At 44.9% G+C, this 13393-nt stretch overlaps 1 protein-coding gene across 1 annotated transcript in view; it reads right to left on the minus strand.

Moving 5' to 3' along the window:
- LOC306739447 (cadherin-2-like) overlaps positions 1 to 8197 on the minus strand; it is a gene marked incomplete at both ends in the record, with an annotated part of 43710 nt that extends 35513 nt beyond the window's left edge. The window contains 4 exons of the mRNA XM_079221466.1: positions 3148 to 3303; positions 6099 to 6272; positions 7461 to 7690; positions 8137 to 8197. Of these exons, the coding sequence (XP_079077592.1) occupies positions 3148 to 3303; positions 6099 to 6272; positions 7461 to 7690; positions 8137 to 8197 (621 nt within the window). The remainder of the gene's footprint in view (positions 1 to 3147; positions 3304 to 6098; positions 6273 to 7460; positions 7691 to 8136) is intronic.
- Positions 8198 to 13393: the final 5196 nt, after the last annotated feature.

Below are 13393 nucleotides of genomic sequence, written 5' to 3' on the forward strand. Positions count from 1 at the left end.
TAAAGAGCTTTGAGTCAGCAGTCATGTGACCCCATGAACGTACAGCTGTAAATACACCCGAAACGCAATGAATATTCGTACAACAAATCAAATGGATTGTGGGTAAAATAAGATATTGTATTTAGCTGCAGAGCTCTTTAGGATGCAGGAGCCTTCGGAGCGTGGGCGTCGTCCTTAAGAGTCCCAGGATGCTTTGCTCCTCAGGTGTGTGTGAGCTGCCCTCGCAGGTCTGAGCTACAAAATCTAATTGAATGTGTCAATTTTAGCTGTTAAATTTAGCTCAGGCTGAAATATTGATATTCTAAAAACTACTGCAAAAGAACAATCGGTACGCAGCATTGAAACACACCTTCGACGTTCCAGTGATTATACAATATTTTTTTTTTTATAACCGTCTTTGGTGTTCCCAATTAAAACAGCAGGCCTGTGTAATGTATGTATTTAGCATACGACGATCAAAAATGCTGAATGTGGCTATTGATCAGCCTTGGACCCCTCGATAAGTCGTCGGCATGAGGCGAGCCAAGGCCTCCCTCATGAATAAACATCGCAGCTCTGACAACTACATCAACCACATGAATATTCATCACACAGCTTAAATGCAAATCACCCCGCTGCGACTCCAGATTTCCACTCCCCCGTGTCGTGTGTGTGTGTGTGTGAGTGTGAGTGTGAGTGTGTGTGTGTGTGTGTGTGTGTGTGTGTGCGCATTCCTCCAGATCAAAAGGTGAGACTGTGCTCTCAGAGGTCTCTGTGACTGTAGATATAGTGAGCCAACACCACGGGGCTTAAAAAGAAAGAATTTCCTCTTGATCTCTGAGCATGAGAGAGAGCGTATACAGCGAAGTGACAGCAAGGAGGAAAAATAAACACGGGGTTCAGCCGTCAAGTGAAGCAGGAGGAGCATCAGTGACTGCGTTACATTGCATTCTGTGTGATTTGAATTCGGGCTGGGCGGTATGGCTGAAAATTCATATTGCGGTATTTTGTAAGATTCTGACAGTTTCACGGTATATCACGGTATTTTTTTGAGAAAACACAATCATTCATTGACGCCGAAAAGGACCGCCGCCGTCGTTGTTCACCGCTTGCTGGCCAACTCGCTCCAACTGGCCAGCAGCTGTTGTTGGTACATAGAGGGTGTTCGGAAGCTAAACATGGAGGGACTTAGGACCCAGGGGAATGTAGGTGAAAAAAAACAGGAAGAGACAAGAGAAGAGTCTGTCTCTTCCTGTGACGAAGTTTCTTCTTGTTGCGACAGTGGGCGAGCTTTACCCAGCATGCAGTTTGGCGGTGTCATTTTATAAATGTACAATTATTAGTGTTACAAATTGTTTATGTGTCGTGGTGTTTTAGCCTGTTGAAGAGTGTTAGTTGTGGGTTCAATATTGTTGTTATAAAGTTATAACATTGTTCAGGATTGGGTTATGTAAAGTACGAGTTCTTCTCTTTTCTTTGCTTTTCTAAGTACTTTTCATTCAAAGTTCTTTTCATTTTATCTTTATGCATTATAACTAAATTGTTTTCAGTGAAATAGTCTTTTATCACGCTGCATTATAACTAAATTGGTTTGAGTGAAATTATCTTTTATCACAATGCATTATAACTAATTGTTTTGATATAAATAGTATTTTTATCATGCTTCATTATGCTAATTGTTTTGAGTGAAATTGTGCATAAATACGCTGTAGTACATTCCTGTTTTTTATGACATTTATATATCACATGACACAAGTCTAAATATGGTCATAGTAGATGGTATCTTGTTGTAGACAGAAGACAGGTCTAAATAAGGTCATAGCGGATAGTATCCGGTTATATACGGAAGACAGGTCTAAATATGGTCCTGCTGCTTATCAGCTGACTTTGAGTAGCTTTTGCAGCTACAACCACAAACACGCTATTGAGCGTGTGACCAAGGTCAGAGCAGATTGTAATCACACGCACCTGTTACTCCCACTATGTTTTGACAGAGATCTTCCCATGCACTTGACTTTATATACTGTGATAACTGCGCACTTCTTTAGTTCCTCTTGGGCTCTGTCCCTGAGAAGGAACCACTCGGTTTGAGAAATCAAACCGAGACTTTTCCATACCTGTATTTACTGGTAACTGCTTCTAAGCGCTACGGGGAATTCCCCAAGACAAAAAAGAAACGGTTGATGAATTACAATGTGACTTTTGCTCTTGTAGCTTTTTAGACATGATACTGGTGAACTGACTCTTAGCTGCTGCGGGGAATTCCTACAAGTAAAGAAAAAGACTCAGTTATGGTACTGTGTGTGTATAATAACTCTTGTTGAAATAAAATGTATACTCTCAAATAAGAGTGTAGAACTCTACTCAATGGGGACTCCCGTTTAATGGAATAAGATACCTTCCAGGTTTTTCGAGACGAAGAAGGTAACACCGGGCCATTGACCAGGGAACACAATCGAGCACGATCCTGCCTTGTTTCCAGATCCAGACAAATGTAAGTAATTGTTTGGGTTGCACTGTGTGTAAAACGGTTCATCTTCCTTTCCTATTAGAGGAAACAGTTCGGTGGATCACCGTGGCTCAATGAAATAGGTCGGCCACGGGGAAAAACTGAACGAATGGGGTTTTTAACATCATTTGACATTTGACGCCTGGTTCACTACAGCGGAGTGAACCCCAGACCAACAGATTCTGCTGTGATTTCATTGCAAGAAATAGATCAAAAGGATACCAAAATAACTACATAATCATGTTGATTTGTAAAAAGTCTGTATGCATGCTTTGTACACAAGACGACATGCAAACAACTGTTAAAATGCTCGTTTTCTGAATGGAGTTTGGACCTATTGGTACCAAGCTATGCTGCAGCTGCTTCATCAATACTCAAAGTAACATCGTCGAAGCAGAAATATGGCAGCAACGTTATTGTTTATACCATGGACGGTCTGTGGTTTATACACATTCATGCATTACAAAAAAACAAAAAAAAGCATGCATTTCTAAATCAACAGCGACGATAGGAGGAGAATCTCCTATCGTCGCTGAAACATTTCAACAATTATGTGTCTTTGCATTATAATCGCGTGCAATTGGATGTGAACACTCCATGAGGAGAACAGAGAGAAAGACCAAGACTTGAAGTTGTCTGTCAGCTGTGAAGAGTCTTACATGGAAGTTGGAGATATGCTCTCTGTCCAGAGGCTTGGTGACGGACAGCTGGCCCGAGATTGGGCTGATGATGAAGATGCTGGTCGGGGGCTGGTCGGCCCCGGGGCCCGTCACGCTGTACCGCAGGTTCCGGTTGTTATCCCGGTCTGAGCGGATCTGAAGCGCAGACAGAGAGAGGAAACGTATTTAAAATGAGTTAACGATACACAGGGAGCAGCAGGAACAATGAAGAGTGATTAGTGGTGGAGTATGTATTCAAAATAAATATTTCACTTCTCCGTGTCATCTGCAGCCTCGACTGCTGTCAGTGTACATTTGGGGGATACTTCCTCCCGGTAAGCACAGCTGCCTGTTCTAAAAGGTAAAAAAATAATAACATACAAGGAAGGTAAACTTCCTGAGTTTGACCTGGATGTGTCTCGTACGTCAGTCTGACTTTAGGCACGTAGGCAGCATCCAGCAAAGGCTGGAGGATACACCATATTATAGCAGCATATTAAACTACTATATTGCTATTCACTAGTGGTCTAGATTAACACATCCATGAGGAGGAGGATGTGTTAGCTAACCAATGCTGTCCGCATTAAGGCTCTATTTTCATGCCCAGGACTAGTGATGTATATGGAGAAGAACGAGCTGTGATATAATGCAAGCTCTCATTTTCAACCCATAGGTCAAAATGTGCCATTTAATTCATTTCAATAAAGTTGCAACAACAAGCTTAAGTTAATTAAGAACAAGGCGATCTGATACTGAGCCCGCCTCAATGAGCCAATCCAGCTATTTGAGTCAGTGTGAGTCTGATATCCGATATCAGTGCGTCTATATTTGGGAGTGGCCGATCGATAAAAATAATATAAGATCACTCATAGAGCTCCGAAAAGATAGTTGCTGAGATAATTTTTTTCCATACACCGTGCTTCAAGCTGTTAGCATCCTGCGGTCTGTTTGGCTAACAGAGCAAACACAGTTAACAGAGCTAAGTGCTAACAGGGCTAACACAATTAACAGAGCTAAGAACTAACGGGGCTAACACAGTTAACAGAGCTAAGAGCCAACAGGGCTAACACAGTTAACAGAGCTAACAGGGCTAACACAGTTAACAGAGCCAACAGGACTAAGGCAGTTAACAGAGCTAAAAGCTAACAGATCTAACACAGTTAACAGAGCTAACAGGGCTAGCACAGTTAATAGAGCTAACGGGGCTGTCACAGTTAACAGAGCTAAGAGCTAACGGGATTAACATAGTTAACAGAGCTAAGATCTAACGGGGCTATCATAGTTAACAGAGCTAAGAGCTAACGGGGCTAACACAGTTAACAGAGCTAACGGGGCTAACACAGTTAACAGAGCTAAGAGCTAACGGGGCTAACACAGATAACAGAGCTAAGAGCTAACAGGGCTAACACAGTTAACAGAGCTAAGAACTAACGGGGCTAACACAGTTAACAGAGCTAAGAGCCAACAGGGCTAACACAGTTAACAGAGCTAACAGGGCTAACACAGTTAACAGAGCTAAAAGCTAACAGATCTAACACAGTTAACAGAGCTAACAGGGCTAGCGCAGTTAATAGAGCTAACGGGGCTGTCACAGTTAACAGAGCTAAGAGCTAACGGGATTAACATAGTTAACAGAGCTAAGAGCTAACGGGGCTATCATAGTTAACAGAGCTAAGAGCTAAGGGGGCTAACACAGTTAACAGAGCTAAGAGCTAACGGGGCTAACACAGATAACAGAGCTAAGAGCTAACAGGGCTAACACAGTTAACAGAGCTAAGAACTAACGGGGCTAACACAGTTAACAGAGCTAAGAGCCAACAGGGCTAACACAGTTAACAGAGCTAACGGGGCTAACACAGTTAACAGAGCTAACAGGGCTAACACACAGGGAGGTGTCGAACAGTCAACATCTAGCGTTGCAGAGTCAGCTGCAGGACAGCTGCATAGTTTAAAATGAGAGTGAAGAAGCTGTTTGGTATTTATTCAATCAAACGTCACAGCAGTGGTTGTTGCAGACACACCTGGCGAGGGCTTCCTTCTCGTCTCTAATGTAGCCGTCACAGCTACATGGCTAGCAGAAAGAAAGGAAACGCAACATGTCTCTGGAGCTCAAGGAAAGCCTGGGCTTGCTTGTCTGGGTTACGTCATATTTCTACATTTCTTAAGACCTTAATGCCTGGAGAGTTTGACATCATCTGTGGAGTCCCCCAGGGCTCAATTCTTGGTTTACTGCCTCAGTCCATGAATGTTACATCATCATCTAAAACAGTGTTTGTTGCATAACCACGCAGTCACATGAAATCAGGTGCTCATGGCGATCTTATATCCAAGACCGCGTCGGCTTCTTCAAACTGAATTCTAGTGCATCTAAAGTAAGAGGCCTCTTGTCACAGCGGGACGGAGAGTAGTTCATGCTTTTATCTGCAGGATATCATTGTGCTCCTCACGGCTCAACCTACAGGCCGACGACAGTCGCTTCTGCTTTGTTTACGATGGAGGAAACACGGCATCATGTTTCACCACTTCTCAGACGTCGGCATCCAGTTCATTCAGGAATTCGCCCTGAATTATGTATTATTTTTGGCTCAAAAGTCCTGCATCGCCTTCTGCTCCCATTACTTCTCTGACGGGCTCTGAGGTCATCCGGCCTTTTGGGTGTTTGCAAGGCTTCAGCGCAAAGTTGGAGAAGCTGCTTTTATGTTTCCGCGCTCCGAGCTGATGGAATACTCTGTCAGACTGCATCAGCTCCGCCTCGCTGTTAACATTGAAAAGCAGGCCGACAACATCCCCTCGTCTCCTGTGCACTTCATTAGCTTTATCTTGTTGTGGCCGTCTGTTTTAATTACCAATAGTGTGTGTGTGTGTGTACGTGCCTCCATGTGAAGATCACTGTGTTTGTCCTCACAGCTACAGTAAGACAGGCTGTGTGTGTGTGTGTGTGTGTCTCTTACTCTGACGAGCTCCTCGGGGAACTGTCCTCGTGAGTTCTCGGGCACGTTGATAGGCGGAATGACCCAGTCCCTCTTCACCCGCCTCAGAGTGCCATCGCCCCTGACAACCACGCTGCGCCATGGAAACAAGATCTCTGGTACCCGCTGAGTCAGTGTTGCATCACTGGGCTTCACCTGCAGAGACAGTAAACAAGCGCTGAGTGCAAGGCTACACACACACACACACACACACACACACACACACACACACACACACACACACACACAAACACACACTTAAAAACACACACAGCTGAGTTGCAGGGAAGGCTTGGTGACTCAGGGTATTTCTGACCTCATTCCACTGGCTTGGATTAATGCTCCCATTATAGTCCGTCTGATAAATTACCACCACCTGTCAGTGTGTGTGTGTGTGTGTGTGTGTGTGTGTGTTCTGCATGACTGGTCAGTGAGCAGCTCCACCACAGGGTCCACAGAGGACGATGAGGATCAGTTCCTGGGCTCCCAGAGGTCAGCCCACTTGACTGGCTGTGGAGGTGTTTGATTCAAAAATAAAATAGATCTTGTTTCTTTACCGACCCGAGCGTCCTCCAGAACCTCCTGAAGAGGAGGAGGAGAAACCTCCTGAAGAGGAAGAGGAGAAACCTCCTGAAGAGGAAGAGGAGAAACCTCCAGAAGAGGAGGAGGAGAAACCTCCTGAAGAGGAAGAGGAGAAACCTCCTGAAGAGGAGGAGGAGAAACCTCCTGAAGAGGAAGTGGAGAAACCTCCAGAAGAGGAAGAGGAGAAACCTCCTGAAGAGGAGGAGGAGAAACCTCCTGAAGAGGAAGAGGAGAAACCTCCAGAAGAGGAGGAGGAGAAACCTCCTGAAGAGGAAGAGGAGAAACCTCCTGAAGAGGAGGAGGAGAACCGTCGCTTCACTTCTCATATCGTGATGAACGACGATCACAGGGAATGGAGTCGGTGAAGAGGAGGAGGCAGGGGTTGGTTTACGTTAGTCAGAATATGTTTTAACAGGAATATTAGTGGAATATTCAAGTCCATTAGCCAAGGAACACATTATTAAGAATATTGTCTTTTTTGGAATAAGGGTAAAACCTGAATATTTGGTGCATGTAAACGTAGTCATTGAGAGATGTGTACATTGGAATGAACCCAAGTATAATAAGCAGTAATGACCCAATTAAGACTGGAAACAGATTATTAGCCTTATTAATTCATCTGTCAATAATTTTTTTCTATGGAAAATGAATGATTGAATCTATAAAATATGAAAAAAAGCCCAACATGTCCATCACAAGTTCCCTGAGCCAAGGCCACGTCTTTAAAGTGCAGCGTCCTCCAGTGGTCCAGAAGGGTCTTACCTGCCCCGGTCCTGCTCTGTGGCCGTCTGGACGGACGTGGAGGTGCACTCTGGTCTTCCAGACCCGTGTGGACTGCGGGTCTTGGGCGTAGACCACCTCCACCGCTGCTCCCCCGGCCACCGGGCTGAGGCGGCGCAGGGCGTAGAGCACCCCGTCCTCACGCACCTCGAAACCAGACGGCTCGCCCACCTGGAACCACACCTTCCCTCGACCGCAGTCTGAGAAGCTCACTGAGAGAGAGAGAGAGAGAGAGAGAGAGAGAGAGAGAGAGAGATCAGATTGAGTGTGTTTACCCAGCAGCCCTGCTGATGCACGTTCTCATTAGTATTCAGGATTTAACTCAGATGCCACAGGTGAGTCTATATTTATATTATTTTATATTTTTATATGAAAAGAGAATAGTTATGGATGCAAAGAACATTTTAATATGTCCAGCTGTGCCATCAAAATAAAATACTTTTTGGTTTGAACCATTGAGGAAAATTTAGCTTTCTTCCAAAAGTGTTGGATTCAACTTCTTCCACATCAAGCTGGGAGACCCATTGGTTTGGGGGCGTGGTCATGTTGAAACATCCCGTCCACATACAAACACACCACATAATATAAAATATATGGGATGCATTGGCATTAACATTTCCGTCTGTGGAGTTTCTCAATCATCCAGGTCTCCGTCTACTTGGAGTCTCAGTTGAAGGCGACTGGACTTCCTTTAGACCCTTGAAGATGACGGCCTTCATTCCAGTCTGACCATTTGGTGCATTCAGTGTTGCTAAAACCCAGCGTGGGCATCTTTAGGTCCAACACACTCTGACTCATCCTCATGGTGCTTGATGCAGTCTTCCTCTCTGCCTTTATTACTGTCCATCCGTGGCACAGTGGGAAACCACTGGACTAATGTTTACCCCCTCATAGAAAGGTATTCCCTTAGCGCTACTAGAGGCCCAAACTCCAAAGGGACCCGTAACGTGTCTGGAAGCCCCATCAGGAGACTCAACGCGTCTTCAGGAATCTGAAGCATTTCTAATACATTAACATTTTATTTGGAACTGAGGGGCCAAACCATGAAACCAGCCCCAGCCGGCTGAACAGCTGATCGTCAGTCAACACATTCCCAATATTCCCATGTCATGTCGTTAATGAGCTACTTGACATTAAATAAGACAAACTGCAGCATAATGGTAAATAGTAAATAAACTTGTGCTTGTCTAGTTTATATCTCGTTTTCCAACCACTCAAATATTCTCACTCAATATCTTCACTCGATACTATATAAAAAAAACATGCTGCCTTTTAATTATTTAGCCATCATGCAACACACAGATGCAGAATATAATGTGAAGCCGTCTAGCAGCGCAGAAAAAGACTTCTAAAGCTGCTTTAGGGGGAATTTAGGGGATGAAACAGGCTTTTAAGAGGTTGAAAGAGGGGAAAAGGTGGTGTAAAACCTGACTTGCTTTCAGATGAGCATTAGAGGGCCGATCGATAGACCTGGCCAGAGAGAGTTTAGCCTGCCTGTAAGTCCCAAAGCCTGAAGACGGGATTTGCAGCAGTAACGGGACCAGCTTTCAGCAGCAGCTTTTTATTTATTTCTCTCTCTCTCTCTCTCCGCAATTTCCTCGTCTTTATTTGTTTGCCAAGTACCTTTCGCAGAGGAAATAGCTTTTTTGCTGCCGGGGGGAGGGGGAGTGCAGCACTGCGACTGCATTTCCAGAAATCATCATCTCACGTTTTTGCTTGTTTTTTCCCCCATGTGTGGTGAGCAGACGCCGCACACTCATGCAGAACAAAGCCGCCGACGTTCAAATGTCAGCTCATCGCAGCCGACGCATGAACAACAAGTCAGTGGAGAATGGAAGCAGGACGAGGAGGATGGAGGATGGAGGATGGAAGCAGGACGAGGAGGATGGAGGATGGAGAATGGAAGCTGGACGAGGAGGATGGAGGATGGAGAATCACATCACCCCCACCCTCATCCACCTCCACTGGCTTCCGGTCAAGTCCCGCATCACCTACAAGATCCTCCTCCTCACCTACAAATCCCTCAATGCCCTGGCTCCTCAGTATCTATCTAACCTCCTCCACCCTTACACACAGTCCCGGAACCTTCGATCATCAGGCACGGGTCAGCTCTCCATCCCTCACACAAAAATGCGAACTTTTGGGGACAGAGCCTTCAGTGTGACAGCCCCCACACTTTGGAACTCTCTCCCCATAGAGCTCCGCAACACACCGTCTCTGGACACCTTCAAAAAACACCTCAAAACTCACCTCTTCACCAAAGCCTATGTCCTCTAGCTACTGTTGCATTTGTTATGTTTATTTATGTCTTTGTTAAGCGTCCTTGGGTTTCATGAAAGGCGCTATATAAATCCTAGCTATTATTATTATTATTATTAGAATGGAAGCAGGACGAGGACGATGGAGGATGGAGGATGGAGGATGGAGAATGGAAGCAGGACGAGGAGGATGGAGGATGGAGGATGGAAGCAGGACGAGGAGGATGGAGGATGGAGGATGGAGAATGGAAGCAGGACGAGGAGGATGGAGGATGGAGGATGGAAGCAGGACGAGGAGGATGGAGGATGGAGAATGGAAGCAGGACGAGGAGGATGGAGGATGGAGAATGGAAGCAGGACGAGGAGGATGGAGGATGGAGAATGGAAGCAGGACGAGGACGATGGAGGATGGAGAATGGAAGCAGGACGAGGACGATGGAGGATGGAGGATGGAAGCAGGACGAGGACGATGGAGGATGGAGGATGGAGAATGGAAGCAGGACGAGGAGGATGGAGGATGGAGGATGGAAGCAGGACGAGGAGGATGGAGGATGGAGGATGGAAGCAGGACGAGGAGGATGGAGGATGGAGGATGGAGAATGGAAGCAGGACGAGGAGGATGGAGGATGGAGAATGGAAGCAGGACGAGGAGGATGGAGGATGGAGGATGGAAGCAGGACGAGGACGATGGAGGATGGAGGATGGAGAATGGAAGCAGGACGAGGAGGATGGAGGATGGAGGATGGAGAATGGAAGCAGGACGAGGAGGATGGAGGATGGAGGATGGAGAATGGAAGCAGGACGAGGAGGATGGAGGATGGAGAATGGAGAATGGAGGATGGAGAGAATGGCGACACGGAGATGCTCGATGTGGTCATGTTCTACGTCGTCCTCTCACGACACGTTCACATCTTTTATAAGCGACGTTCCTCAGAGCTCCTGAAAGCTCTCCGCTTTCTCTGCGAGTTTCATTTCATCAGTAATAAATCTGTAGATTACTTTTAGCAATTAATCAAGTAATCTATAAAATCCCAGAGCCCAAGGGGATCAATTATTTTCAGCTTTCAACATTTGAAAGCAACAAGCTATAAATTATTAAAACTCAAAGAGGCAGTTCAGATCGGCAACGTCTTATTTTGGAGACCGCCATTGTTAGTGTGAGTTCAACCATTTGGAAAAAATGACTCATTGGGATCATTCTGACTGAAACCGCAATGCCAGATGATTGGTGATATTAGACCGAATGATAATCATTTACATGATTATTCTCATTTTCTTTGAAAAACATTGAAATGATCATGGTGTGATTTGTGCAGTGATCTGTTCCCAACAAAGATGTTCTCTGAAGTCTGTAGAATACGATGAGGAGGCCAGGAGCACAACATTGTATTTATATTGGTATTTCACACACATTCTGCCTAACTAACATTCACACTGATGGGAGGAGCTACCATGAAGGTACCACCTGTCCATCAGGACTAACTAACATTCACACTGATGGAGGAGCTACCATGAAGGTACCACCTGTCCATCAGGACTAACTAACATTCACACTGATGGGAGGAGCTACCATGAAGGTACCACCTGTCCATCAGGACTAACTAACATTCATACACTGATGGGAGGAGCTACCATCTGTCCATCAGGACTAACTAACATTCACACTGATGGAGGAGCTACCATGCTAATTCATTCAGCTCTTCTTCACCTCATTCCCCGTTTATTTTTAGTGGCGTTGCAAAAGCTGATTTGAAATGTGCCTGATGGCTGGATGGAGACGAGAGATTGTTGTTGATATAGTTTCCACGGTCACACTTGTACAGTCATCTGTGAAGCACCTGGAACTGCACTAACTGGTGAATTAAATATGAATTACAAAAATGAATGTGGAGATCACATGACTCATGACTCACCAGTCCGTGTGTTTGTACTTCACAAACCTGATTAACAAACCAACAAGCTGCAGTCACGTCCATGTTTCAGGAAACGAAGCATTCTTCATCTCTCATTCTTCTGTTTGTGTTTCAAAGCCTTTCATGTGTGAATTATGGAAACCTGGGTCAGGATCCTTAGTGCTTTTATTTGAATTTCACTTTTTCAGGGACCTTTTTTGGGTGGACCGCATGCGCCTACGTTTCAAAACATCCCGTTCCAATCCTGTTCAATGCAACACAACAACGTTGACCCTCCATACCTTTCAGTTGTTATTCAGCAGGAAGGCGGCTACAGTTTTACTGACTCGTACCAAACGTTCACCAACTCTTCTCCAGTCACAGTGAATCCCACACAGACAGGATGTCTAATTGTGTCGACAAGATGCATTGTAATTTCTTCCCAACATAAAATCAATACTCGGTAATACTAACAACGGCATTACTCCTTTAGTTCTTGCTTGATGCCAACAAATGATATCGACCTGTGAAAATTCAGAATGTCTTCTGGTCAAGACATGAGCATTTCCATTGGTAGGAAAGCTCAATAAACACAATCAAAAGGTATCAAACTACCAAAGACTGTGCAGTGATGCTTCTGTCATGTTTCAACAGGAACCATGACGTTTCCAGTGAACAGTCTTTTTCCTTTCTGCGTCAGAGCTCAATCAGACAGAAACAGAAACAGATCACTGCAGTCATCAGCACAGAGAAAGGAGCGTTATCTCCGCCCTCCTCAACATCTCAACTGGTTTCTGGTCAGAGTCTCTGCAACACAGCAGCATTTGGATCATAACGCTGCTCGCTGCGCCCGAGCCCTGAGCTCTCTGAGATAATGTAGGAGATAAAACAAGAAAAAAAGAAAGAACGTCTTTATGAATTCACATCGTGTCGGTTTTATTCTATTTTCCCGTGACTTATTAAAGCGTTTTCGGGCTCCGGGCGGTCCGTGATGATAAATCAAATCAAACAAGCTGAAAAGGCAAAAATCATTTTCTAGTTGAGCTGTTTGGCATATGCACGCCTCGACAGGGCGGAAGTCACTTTGTTTTAAGGCAAAACAAAGTTTGGGAACCACTAAGAGTTCGCCAGTGAAACGCTCTCAAACTGTATCTCGTCCAGCAGAACTAAGTGGACTTTGGACTCTTTGGTCCTGGCCCAGTACTCCAGTGACTAGACAGGGGTCATGAAGGCACTAGTATCCTTTCCACGAGGAAGATAACTGTTGGTTAAGTCTCACGTAAGATCATTCAAATAAAGACGGAAGCCAGAGAAGCTGCCCAGATGCAAACTAAATTCTTTACACACTATATTCAAGTGTTTGACGGGACCAGCAATATTCTAACTTATCTAGTTTGAGGGGATCAAGTATTACGTTTGTCCTGAGGGTGGAATTCCAGGAGAGGGGATGGGGTTATTAAAATCAAAAGGTTTATCACTTGGGAACATTTACTTGGGATAAGCATTACATCTCATTACATTTTGTATCAGGAGTTAACAATTTGGGTAAAAGGAAATAGAGAGGGCCAGAGAGTGTCTAAAATGGAAGGGGGTCATCCTCTGGGGAACATGAATGTGGTTTGTACATTTTGTGTATAGATGGAGAATAGAGGAGGGGTTATTGAGTCTTCTTCTGGAGACTACAGAAGCCAAAGCAAAGTTCATGAAAATCCAGCCATAAGTTATTTGAGTAAACCTTCTTCAATGTTTGTTGAGGGGTAATAAG

This window comes from Taurulus bubalis (assembly GCF_910589615.1).
Source record: "Taurulus bubalis genome assembly, chromosome: 7".
NCBI lineage: Eukaryota > Metazoa > Chordata > Actinopteri > Perciformes > Cottidae > Taurulus > Taurulus bubalis.